The sequence below is a fragment of the Bubalus kerabau genome, chromosome 9 (assembly GCF_029407905.1).
Source record: "Bubalus kerabau isolate K-KA32 ecotype Philippines breed swamp buffalo chromosome 9, PCC_UOA_SB_1v2, whole genome shotgun sequence".
Lineage (NCBI taxonomy): Eukaryota > Metazoa > Chordata > Mammalia > Artiodactyla > Bovidae > Bubalus > Bubalus kerabau.
The window spans coordinates 111,787,021-111,799,776 of record NC_073632.1 but is presented as its reverse complement, the minus strand read 5'-3'; the positions used below and the strand labels follow the sequence as shown (position 1 = coordinate 111,799,776).

Sequence of the window (12,756 nt, the reverse complement as noted above, 5' to 3'; positions counted from 1 at the left end):
GACATCATTAAGTTTAAAAAATGACTTGGAATTTTTTTTTTCCCATTTTTATCCTGCCCAGTTGTGTCTGACTCTTTGCAACCTCATGGACTATACAGTCCATGGAATTCTCCAGGCCAGAATACTGGAGTGAGTAGCCTTTCCCTTCTCCAGGGATCTTCCCAACCCAGGCCTCCCACACCGCAGTCAGATTCTTTGTGAGCTGAGCCACAAGGGAAGACCCACAGATAAATATAAGTTATACAAAATCAAAATAGGAAACCACAAAAAATGACAGTCAAGCCTTCCAAAAAAAGTTCTTGCGAGAAAATTCATTTAACGATAAACAAAAACAAGATGGTAAAAGCTTTAATTAGGGACAGAACCCGCCGGCACAGCAGCAGCCAGCAGCACCCACCATTCGGCAGGCGTACCTCAGCAGTGAGAAGTCTCTTTGGACATTCGTTAACTTCAGCAAACACCCTCCTAAGTCCAGTCTCCAGCTGCATCAACAACAATATGGCACAGTCAGCAAACCTGTGAAATTGAAGGAAATCAGTGAAACTTCATGTTTTAAAGGTAAACACCATAATAAAAAGGGTGCTGCTTTCCAGGGGTTACCCACGTGTGTCCAAAGCAGTGAGGGGTGATATTACTTACTAACATGGGAAACAGAAGCAGAATCAAGGTCTCACGGATGAGTGACAATAAAACTGTTTTCTGGTGTTTTAATGTATGATGAGACATTTTTAGTAGCTGCAGCAGAATAAAATGTCACCAAATACCTGCCAAACTTGTTTCATCTAGAAAGTACTCAGACACCAGGGTGCCGGTGGGCTCTCACGGTTTCCAATCAAGTGTCTGCATCAGGACAGAGTAACGGGGAGGGAAGTGGAGCCCGCTGACCTCCCAGACCAACACCCGGGGCCTGCTCCCCGGGGAACAGAGGCAACTGACAACCTCTGTCCTGATTCTCTAACACTGCACATCGTGTTTCAGTCACAGTAAGAGCTTGAAAAATATTAGTAAGTCCATTCAAAAAAGTAACTATTGGGGCGCTCCTTGGTGGCCGAGTGGTTAGGACCCTGGGTTTCTACAGCCACGGCCCAGGCTCAATCCCTGATCAGGGAACTGGGGTCCTGCAAGGTGTGCAGAGCAGCCAAAATGATTTCTTAATTTCTAAAATAAAAATTAAATTAAAATAATTATCATTATTAACTATATAAAACTGTACCAAAAAACAAAAAAATGTTTAAAACACAATTACAAGATGCCTTTCAATTAATTACAGGAAGATAATTTATGCTCGGGTCAACTCCTGTTCGCTTTTACTCCAACAGCAACACAGTACGGGAGGCAGAGGCTTCTAGGAAGGCCTGGCCTCCAGGCCACCAGTGACCACTCTGTAAAGCCACACTGCAGGTACCTGTGAGACTTTAACTTGGTTAATGCAACTTCCCAATATGGCAACATGATTTTCAGTATAAACGTGGACTTCTTCATCACTTCTTCTAATACTGAAAGCACCTCAGATGTAACATCTGTAAAATAGCCAATATTTTTAAGCACAATCACACTGATCAGTGGAAAAAAGGTGTGAACACACTTAGGGAGTGATGCCACTGGGCCGACCTCTTTAAGAAGACGGACCGTGGGCAATGTGTGCCGTCTAAGAGAGAGGCTACCTGAATGAGGCCAGGGCGGCAGGTGACCATGTGGGGGCCCAGGGCGACCCCTGGGCCCCCACACAGAGGCTGCAACTGTGTGAGCAGAAGAGTTCAGGGGCAACTGGTTGACCACACTGACCAAGAAAATACATCTTCCAAAGATACAGGAAGCAAGAGTGAACCCAAAGGTAAACTCTGGACTTAAGGTGACCATGCCGTGTCCATGTAGGCTCATCTATCTGTGGCAACCGATGTCCCACCTGGTGAGAGACGCTGACAAGGGAGACCGGTGGGGGAACCTCTGCACCTCCTTCCCGAGTCTGTTGTACACTTAAAACTGCTCTACACAAGTAAAGTCTTAAAAAATATATGCTGTTGGCAGTCACCAGACGACCAAAGATTCCATGATACCAAAAGGCTAAGACCACTGGGGCCAAGACGCTGTGCACTCTTCCCACCAGGGTTTACATCAACCAGTACAGACACGGGATGTCTACCGCCAGACAGGAAAAGGAATGGGCCTGGAGCAGACACAGCGTTTATCTGTTCTCTTGAAGTCCTGTGTCGTCAACCTCACTAACCTGGTAAGACTGCAACGTGAAAAAAAAAAAAGGTGATATTTGTTGCTGTTCAGTTGCTAGGTTGTGCCTAGCTCTTGGTGACCCTGTGGACTGCAGCCCCAGGCTTCTCTGACCATGGGATTTCCCAGGCAAGAATACTGGAGTGGGCTGCCATTTCCTTTTCCAGGGGATCTTCCCAACCCAGAGACTGAACCCTCGTCTCCTGGGCTGGCAGATGGGTTCTTCGCACTGAGCCAGCAGGGAAGTCCCAGTGGCACAGGCGAGCACTTAACGCCAGCGGCACTTCTGGCTTCGCCATTGAGAGAGCAGAGCAAGACAGCCGAGAGGGCGCGCCGCAGATGGCCCAAGCCACGTGTCTGCACCAGACGCCGGTTTTATCAATACTGGTTCATGCTGATTAGTATTATTGATATTGATCAACATTATTAATATTATTCACCAATACTATTAACACTGATTCACATAGCCGTGATTGTCAGACTCCTGGTGCCAAACCTGGGGGCACCATGTGAAGAGGTAAGGATTTATGTGGCAAAGTTTAAGAGGTTCTTCATGCAACTTTCAAAGACATGTTGCCCCTGGAGAGTAACTATTCCTCTCACAGAGCTTGAGTCTCAGTGCTGCTTAATAACGCTATAAACACCTTTACAAAGACAGAGTCAAAGAAAAACGTGAAGTTGGTACTTGCCAGGAAAAACGATCAAATCCTCTAGGCTCCTAAGAGTCACGAAAGGTCGGCGGGCCAACGTGAAGCCCGTCTGCTGAAGGAAGCCGGCCAGTAGCTGGCCTAGGCCTGCTGTTAACAGCACCATCATCGAGCAGTATCTAGCGGGAAACAGCAGACACCTATCAGAGACACGAACCCAGCACACATGTGAAAAGCTCTACGTAAAAAAAGGTTTAAAATTAAAAAAGCAAAACAGTACCAAATTTCAGAAAATCCCACTGGCTGTGGGGATGAAGCTGTGCAGTGGTGCAGAGGACCAGTGACCTCTCAGGAGCCGGTGAGCTGAAACCCAGGACCCCACCCACTGGAAGCCGTGCAGGTCCCCACCTCCGCTGCTGAGCGTCCGTCAGTGAAATCTAACCCGATTGCCACAGCAGCCATTCGGCCACTAACATCCAGTTTTGTCTTCAACATCCTGAACCCAAACTCTCTTATTTATCTCAAAACACATCTTTCCTTGATATGAAATTCAAAACAAAACAAACTTCTCAGCATATGAAGAAAGCGCGCGCACGCCTCCCCAGACACCTACTTGGGCGGAACCTCCTGAGGGGCCGCGAAGCCGTGCCACAGGACGTTGCGGAGGTTGAGCCCGCGCGGAGAGCCCACGAAGACCTTGAGCACGTCCATCTGCGGCGGGCAGGGCACGGGGTTACTCAGGAGCCAACCCAGCTGGGACCACGTGAGCTTTCCTCCCCGGAACCGAGGGGACCACGAGTGCAGAGCACGGAGGACCACAGGAACGAACCCGTGCGTGCCGAGCACTCGTGTCAGACGCTCTCTGCTCGTATTCCTTACTCGCTCGCCCTGGGGACGACCTCTGAGGGAGATGCTGGACTCGCGCCACGCACGTGAGAGGCATACAGCAGGGAGGGGCGAGACCAAGGGTGCAGAGGCCCCAGGGCCACAAGTGGATGGGACCCCCCCCCCCCCCCCCGGACACACCGCTTCCAGGCCACACGTTGAGAGGCCCCGTCTGTAGATAAAACAACTCCATGGCAAACGATGGACGAGACTGCACGGCAGGCAGCCGAGCAACGAGGCTCAGCCTCCTGTCTGACGTGAAGCTCTCCATTCACCTGCTCCATCCTCCTACCCATCAACACAAAGTGAAGACCCTCCAGTACAAGGATCCTGCTTGTCCAGATCCAACACTAACACCTTCCCTGAGCATTCTCTGGGTGTGCAGCACCACGCGTTACAGGAGATTCAGAACACACGGAAGCTGCTCAGAGACTAAGAGGACTCAGACCCGTGTCGCAGGAAAGAGGAGTTGAGCCTCCCAGAGACTCACAAAAGGACTGAAGCTGCTTCATTCACCTGCAGACTTGGGGGGAAGGGGAGACAGGTGTTCTGGATGCCCCCAGGGGCAGGAACTCACACAAGGGGTTTTAACTCAGCACCAGAACGTCTGACAGCCAGTCCTTCTGTGCTACTCCAAGTAGTCCTGGCTCTCACACTAACTTAAAATACTTTAACATGAACTTAATTAAATATCAATAACTATAACAACATTAATAATTAAATATTACTTCCTTCAAATTTACTATTATTTTAAATTAATTGTTCATACCATCTGGGAAATTACAAGTATATATGCCAAGGATCTAGGAAAATTACCTGGGAGCTGCAAGGGCTGTGGGTGGACAGAAGGCTCACTGCACAACACAGGCAGAAAACAGAGGACAGAGCAAAACAAGGGATTTAAGAGTTCAGTGTGACGACAAGCAGTCTGTACTTCACTCCACACGCTCCACCAAAGGAAATGACCCTAAGCTGGCAGGGCGTAACGAACCACCAGGAAGCACAGGAAAGCTTCACTGACAGCAATTTCTCAGTGAGTCCCGTCTGTAAACGTCCTCCTGGTGGGCACCACCCTGGCTTGCTTCTTCACCTTGACCTGACTTATTCAGTTGCCTGAAGGTTACTCACTGGTCTTAAAAAATCATGATCATGTGGCCTCGAGAAGACTTTAAAAAAGTACCCATTTTTAAACTGGCATCTAAATTTTTTTTCAACTTAACTTTCAGTAGCTGCAAAAGGTATACTTTCTCACGTGTTAAAAATACTGATTGTTTAAATGATAAAATTGTAATAAAAGATGCTTACTCCTTGGAAGGAAAGTTATGACCAACCTAGATAGAATATTCAAAAGCAGAGACATTACTTTGCCAACAAAGGTCCGTCTAGTTAGGGCTATGGTTTTTCCAGTGGTCACGTATGGATGTGAGAGTTGGACTGTGAAGAGAGCTGAGTGCCGAAGAATTGATGCTTTTGAACTGTGGGGTTGGAGAAGACTCTTGAGAGTCCCTTGGACTGCAAGGAGATCCAACCAGTCTATTCTAAAGGGGATGAGTCCTGGGTGTTCATTGGAAGGACTGATGCTGAGGCTGAAACTCCAATACTTTGGCCACCTGATGTGAAGAGTTGACTCACTGGAAAAGACCCTGAGGCTGGGAGGGATTGGGGGCAGGAGGAGAAGGGGACGACAGAGGATGAGATGGCTGGATGGCATCACCGACTCAATGGACATGAGTTTGGGTAAACTCCGGCAGTTGGTCATGGACAGGGAGGCCTGGCGTGCTGCAGTTCATGGGGTTGCAGAAAGTCAGACATGACTGAGCGACTGAACTGAACTCTTTAAAGGGTTAAAATTTTACTCTTGAATAAGTTAGTATTATATCTTCTAGAATTACTATTATAATACACAATCAATGAGATCAATAGACTTCAAATTACTCATTTGCCTGGCCCCCAGAGGTTACTATATCAGAGGCTATTCCTCCAGCGTCATCACACCAGAGGCTCCACACATGAGGTCATCAAATGTGTTCATCACACCAGAGGCTCCTGCACCTGAGGTCATCACACCTGCTCATCACACCACAGGCTCCACACCTGAGGCTATCACACTTGCTCATCACACCAGAGGCTCCACACATGAGGTCATCAAATGGGTTCGTCACACCAGAGGCACCACACCTGCTCGTCACACCAGAAGCTCTTACACCAGAGGCTCCTACACCTGAGGTCATCACATCAGGGGTATCATCAAAGCACATTAGCACCAGGACAAGAGAGAGGTGTGTCTTTTGGCTGGAAGTATGGCAATTTTGGCAGAAAGGGTCTGTGGGAAAGGAAAGTAAGCTTGAATCCCTGAGATAATTAATTTTTTCCTAATATAGTATCAATTTTTGAGGAACAAAAATAGAGTTAACATTGATTGTTTTGGGCCCTTTTTCCTCCATCGGTTTTAACTGGACAGGCTTACCACAGGCTGCCCAAAGACTTGAGCAAGTTCCTCAGATGCGAGCAGATCTCTTAAAAGAAAGGGGCAGTCCTTCCCAATCAGTAAATATACCTGAAATTCAAACAAACTCGTGTAACAACTGTATTACAATGAGCCAAATCACATTAACCAAAATATCACCCACAAAGCAGGTGTCTGTACAGATGAGGGGAGGAAAGAACTGGAGACACTGATGTTTCTGATCTCACTATCATTCAAAAAGAAAAATATTTCAAAAATCTGTGCCAGGTGATTATACAGGAAAATAATAATTAAAATCTAGAAATCTCAGTGAAACTGCAAAACAGTTTACTGTTCATTCAGACACTTTACGCGGCCAGCAGTGAAAGAGTCCTCACACTCACATCACCCAGGGCTCGCTCCAGACACGACGAGAGCTTCATGAGGCTGAGGGAAACACTGGGAGATTCAGGACTCCTCAAGGCGCCAAGTATTTCAGGAAATAACTGTTTAGAATAAGACACGTCAGAATTCATGTTCAATAAGCATTATTTCTCAAAGTCACAATTTTATTAATGAAATTCAAACCTCTAAAGATTTAATTAGCATATTTTAATGACTGTGTTGGTGTAGGCAAACATTTTTTATATAAATATAACAAAATACAAAGAATCAAGAAAAACATCTGAATACCTAAGGAGGTTTTGGGAAGTTCTTTATGTAAATGTTATTAAAAGCAATAAATTTGGCATAACTGTAAACTGGAAAGTCAAATACTTTGACATAAATCTTATATCTCATTTTGATTACGTCTTAAAAACATAAATAAGGCAGCTCACCCTGCCACTTAAGCGAGCTACTACACAGGGAGAGGGAAGGCCCTGCCACTCTGTATGAGGAAAGCCAAGTATTTTAGAGTTAGATTTTTATAGTTACTGCTCTACTGTAATAATTTAATGTGCCAAGGGAAACGGCTAGTTTGAACCTTGAACTACCCCACCTCCCTTCTGCCACCCTCAACAAGCCAAGCGTCCCCGCCTCAAGTCCCCTCGTCCCAATGCCTCAAGAACATCTTTTGATCAGTCTGGAAGGTCTTTCTTTTTTTTTGGAGCTGTCCAATTTTTCTGTCCTGGGACCAGCAGCACCCATGCACCAAACCACTTCCCCGAACCCTGATCCTGACACTGCATGCAGAAACCTCCTTTGGGCAAAGGATGTCTCTCAGCTCAGGCTTTGCAAACAGCTCCAACTTTCCCTCGCAACACTCAAGCCTTCTCACAGCCCAGGGCCCAGAGGACAGAGGATACCCCTTTAAAATCAGCAAGGAGCAAAGGCCTCCAAGTGGAATCTGCAGTCTTTCATTTCTAAGACTTTGTTGCTATTCAAAAGCCAAACCTCTGGAACACCTGTCCACTGGAGCGCCGGTGCGTATCGCATTTCAAACTGCCCCTCGGGCAGAGACGACAGATGCAGGTGGACAGCCTGGCACAAAGGGCCCAGCAGCCGCACGCTTTCCCGGTGGTCCAGACCCTGGGCTGCAAGGGCGAGAAAGCAAGTGAGCTCTGCATTGTGTGACGAAAACGCCTACATTGCCAAAGTGCTTCAATGATGAAATTTCCACAAAATTGAGAACCAGTTTAAACTGAACTTAAAACAAAGATACTCATGTTGTGGAAAATAAGTCACATATGTGTTTACCTGATAATAAAAGAAAAACTGTCAGAGAGTTTGAAAAATACAGAAAGGTGCAAATAAGACAAAAAATATTTTTTTAATTTCTTTACCTGTATGTAAGTTTGTATATATAATACTTTAACCTGACTTTTTAATGTAACATTATTAGACTAGATTTCCAATGACATTAATTTATAATAATTATTATTATTTTGGAACATATTTATAATATGAATTTTCGGTTTGAGGGTTTTTTCCGTAAGTTTTGGCTGAACATTTACGTGGTTCACAATCCAAAAATATAAAAGGGTGAAAGTCTCTCTCATGGCACCAGTTCTCCTTCCTATAGCAGCTTTCATATTTCAAGAAATGTTATACATTTCTTGAGTGTATTTAGAAATATTCATACATACACAAGCAAATATTACATGTTCCCCCTATTGTTTTGCTCTGCCATATAGCTCAGAGAGATTTCTGGGCCAGAAAGATGGGCCCCCTTACTCTCTTCCACCCCACATAATGTTCCCTTGTGCACACACTTCATAATTTGTTTGAGCAATCCCATAGTGCTTGACATCTGGCTATTTCCAGCGCTCTTCCCTTCTTTGTCACAGAATGCTGCAAGGAGCCACTTGCCACAGGCACACACTCACACCCGTGACTGGACCTGTCCTGTATGCTCCTGGATGGAACTGCTGGGCCAGAGTATGTTTGCTTATAATTTTTACAACTATTTTAAAATATTCCAGTCCACATCCCTACTTGAAAAAAGGTACAAGAATGCCCAGAAGACATGTAAAATAACTGTATATACCACTGGTCACCCCATACCCTTAACTCATGACTTCTGTCTGCTTCCCTTTTCCACCGGGACTGCAGGCCGAGAGCCCTCAGCCCACACAGCCTCCAACCCCCCTCCTCACCTGCAGCTTTCCCCTCACTCCCCTGCACTTCTCTGGTCTCACTCCCTCTCTTTCCACACCGATTCTTTTTCTCTTTGAGCTAAGCTTGTACTATTAATATAACATCTTCTAACCCAAAAAGCAGTGGTCAGAAAGGGAAAGTTTACAGGTTAAGCCATTTTAAAGAGAACAGTACTGACGGGCATTTGGGCTGCAGGCAAAATACAAACCTGATTCTGTATAAACCACGCAGTCTGTAATTTTCTTCCAGCATACTTCACCGTTTTGAGTTACAATACTGCTGATGTCGCAACTTTCTCTGACTTCAAACCCAAGTTTACAGATCATGTCATACACTGAAGGAGAAAGACAGGTGGCAATCGGCTCCCCAACTAATATCTGAAACATAAAACATAAAACACACTCTTTTAACAGAAAATATTAACTTTATAATATATTTAAGTCACAGGAAAACTCTGTTATGTCTTATAGAATATACTCAGGAATAGTTACTGTGTTAACACACTTTCTGGATGTCAGAAGAATTATATGATTAAAACACTGAGATTAAATATTAACTAAAGATTACTTATGCAAATATTTTCAAGTAAATGTTTAAAGATATTATTTTATTAAACATAGTATTTTTAACCTAAGAATTTACAGAAGCTCAGAATATTTTATGGATAGTGCATTTCCTTTCAGCATTCACAAATTATCCCAAAGTTATCAAAAGAAGCATTTTTAAATGAGGGCTGAGAAAAATAGAAAATCAAGCTACTAAATGAATTAAACATTAAATAATGCTAAAACGGAGCAAAATGCATAATTCCGACTCCCTACATAGTGTAAAAAGCAGCAAACCATGCTGCTTTTTCATAAAACGTTAAATAAAACCAATTCTTCATAATTCTCCTGACATTACGCTAAGATCGCCCAATAACTGCAGAGAGATCATATTCTAGATCTGAAAAGGACCTGGTGTCTTTATGAGATGTGTTAAGGGGTGTGCATCTTCCAACATCAGTAAGTCTCGGCAGCGCCCTCATTTGGAAGCCAGTTGGCTTCAGTTCCCCCACCCCCGTCAGTGTCACCCACTATCCTGTCCACTCTTCCTGTCCCCAGAAGCTTCATTCCCGCTCTCAGCCTTGAAGTCAACCAATGCTTTCAGGTCCCAGCAATTGAGGTACTCCCTGAGAGATCTGTGTGGAATATTCGGCAATCCTCTGTGGCTGACACCCGCTCAGCCAGTCAGCACACTTTCCTTGGAACACTGCAAGACAGCATGGAGGGGGCACTCACTTCTCCTGCCTGCAGCCTGGCAACTTCCTGCGCCTTTCTGGGAAATTTCCACTCCTTTGAGCACTGCCCTGCGGTTGCAGTGCCTCCCGCTGCAGCAGCTGATCCCAGTCTGCAATCTTTCCAACACCTGCAGGACCAGCTTCACCCGAGAAGGCCTACCAGAAACACACACCATGCATCCGGTGACTTCCCTTCAGAACTCTGCATCCTACTTGCCAGGCTCTTCCATGCAGCTCTGTAGCACAATTTCCTCCTCAGAGACCTGAGTTTCAGCCATGCAGGGACTCTCCTCTAAGTGTCGAAGCTTTAAAATGCCAACCACTTCCCTCAGCTCCTTCAGTCCTCTGGAGTGACTGCTTCCTGCAGCTGTCGTCTCCACCACACTTTCATAGATCTCACTTTATCCCTCATATAACTAGTTAACAATTTTATTCCTAGTTAACACTTGATCATAGTGTGAAAACTCCTGTGGTCTGTCTCGGGACAAAAACAAAAATACAACTCAAAAAGGTTACATTCACATCAAAAGGGACTCCTTGCATTTTAAAAAAGCATTTGAATTCTAAAGGAATGAGCTGAAGTTCTGGAGTGACAGGAGACAGGCAGAAATGATATTTCTGCACAAAAACTCATCTATTCCACTAGTAAAGTGGGCCCTGAATTTCACATCTGAGGTTGTAAGTCTCTTTTGGTTGTAGACACCGGATCAACACAGTCGTCCCTCAGACTCAACCAAACAGTAAGATCCTGGAGCAGAGAGACCAGGTCTTACACAACACTGTATGCCCAGGACACAGCAGATGCTGGAACACGATAAATGAAAAACAAAAGTTAAATGAATTATTGGCTCCTCCTACCCCCAGTTGGTGGCTCAGAGGGTAAAGAATCAGGTTCAATCCCTGGGTTGGGAAGATCCCCTGAAGAAAAGAATGGCAACCCACTCCAGTACTCTTGCCTGGAGAATCCCATGGACAGAGCATCCTGGTGGGCTACAGTCCATGGGGTCGCAGAGAGTCCTATACGACTGGGCAATTAACACTTTCACCCTGAGTTGAAATGGACCTCTCTAAGGCTCCAAGACCTTCAGATTTGGGGAATGGCTACATTCTACTCCTACAAACAGACATGCAATTCTAGAAGTTGGCTTATAGGTTAACTTTTTAAGTTCATACTCTCTTAGACAAGAAGAGACCCTGCTGTTAATCAAGAAATAAAATCCAACCTCAAATCAACAAATAATAGATGCTGCAACGCTTTAACTGCCACTCAAGACAATATCTCTTCTGCATGTTACACTCAGGGACATGCCTGTCCTCCCACTAGAAGCCCCAAAGCCTGCATTTGTGTGTGTGCATCCCTCCCTGTCTTCCTTGGCACTTCAGTGTCTTGCCAGAGCAGCATGGGATAATGCAAATGAGTTTTGTTTGAGAGCTAGAATGATCTGAATTTGAATTCTTCCTCAGACTCTTTTCCACTTCTTGCCTAGGAAATGTTAACATACCTGAAACTTTCCAGTGTAAAAGGGGGCAAAACATGACCGCCTTCTATGGTTGCAGTAATCAGAGATAATACTTGAAAAGTACTCGAGACACAGTACTCAGCACTCAACAAGTAGTAGCTAGTGCTAAAAACTGGTCACAGATAATCGATTGACACTGAAATCCTTGAGAGAGGAAAGTAAAATCTTTATTGTGAGACAACCCCACTGAGGCAGCCAGTTAATGAGACCCTTTGATTTAGTTTTACGTTATCAAAGTGGCCTAAAGATGTCAACTACAATTCTAATTTTCAAGTGTGAACCAGAGGCCAGATCACCACACATACTTCCCACATCGCCAAGGAACCACCTAGAGGACACTTCCTTTAGGGGCGAAGGCCAGTCAGAACCAAGCCTAAAAGCCACGGCGCGCTGCGCGTGCCCGCCCGCGGTCCTGGGAACAGCTCCTGGGCTTCGCGGTGGCGGCTGCAGAGCTTCCCCTCGCGCGCAGGGCGCAGGCTCGGTCCCCACGGCACGTCCTCGCAGACTTCAGCCAGGACCTGAGCCACCGAACGCGGGGTCGGCGACACCAGGGAGCACGAGAGCGGAAGTGAGGTCCAGCAGGCGCCCACTCGGGCGGACACGACCCGCCCTCCTCCGCCGCGACACCGGCTGCACTCAAGACGGTGCCTCCCGCGTCGCAGCCTGATGGACGAACTCAGGTGCGCTCTGGGAATGCCGCTACCCGGACGCTACCTCCATGACTTCCGGCTTCCCGCCGCGACGCCGAGGGATGACGCGCGCACGCCACGCCCCCTCCCTGAGGCGCATTTCCGGCTGGCGCGACGCATTTCCGGCCGGCGAGTGCCGGTCTCGCGCGGAAAGCGGCGGAGGCGTTGGGGCGGAGGTGAAGGCGGCCCGGCGTGCCGGCGCGATGGAGAAGCGCGGTCGGGGCGCGAAGGCGCCCTCAATGCCGGCCCCTCAGCAGCCGCCGGTGACGCCTCGCAAAGAGAGGAGGCCTAGCATGTTCGAGAAGGAGGCAGTGAGTGCGAAGACGGGGCACGGGCCGCCCTCTGGGCTGCAGGACTCGCCGGCCTTTGTGATGTAGACCGTGGAGCACTGCGTGGACCAAAACAGCTGCTTCAGTTCTCTTCAGATTTACTCAGCTCAGGTTTCCCGAGAGAAACTTTTTCCAGA

The 12,756-nt window shown here is 46.6% G+C and overlaps 1 protein-coding gene across 3 annotated transcripts in view; it reads right to left on the bottom strand.

Annotated features, from left to right (window-relative positions):
* Positions 1-12,520, bottom strand: part of ERMARD (ER membrane associated RNA degradation) — a 29,015-nt gene extending 16,495 nt beyond the window's left edge. For 2 of the 3 annotated variants that reach the window (XM_055536213.1, XM_055536214.1), the window contains exons 1-9: positions 12,316-12,520; positions 9,011-9,179; positions 7,600-7,739; positions 6,609-6,710; positions 6,226-6,315; positions 3,487-3,584; positions 2,916-3,052; positions 1,406-1,520; positions 414-516 (exon numbers count right to left, since the gene is read on the bottom strand). In XM_055536213.1, the coding sequence (XP_055392188.1) occupies positions 414-516; positions 1,406-1,520; positions 2,916-3,052; positions 3,487-3,584; positions 6,226-6,315; positions 6,609-6,710; positions 7,600-7,739; positions 9,011-9,179; positions 12,316-12,390 (1,029 nt within the window). In that variant the 5' untranslated portion in view covers positions 12,391-12,520. Of the gene's footprint in view, positions 1-413; positions 517-1,405; positions 1,521-2,915; positions 3,074-3,486; positions 3,585-6,225; positions 6,316-6,608; positions 6,711-7,599; positions 7,740-9,010; positions 9,180-12,315 lie in introns of all 3 variants that reach the window. The other variant, XM_055536212.1, reaches the window with a different exon arrangement.
* Positions 12,521-12,756: the final 236 nt, after the last annotated feature.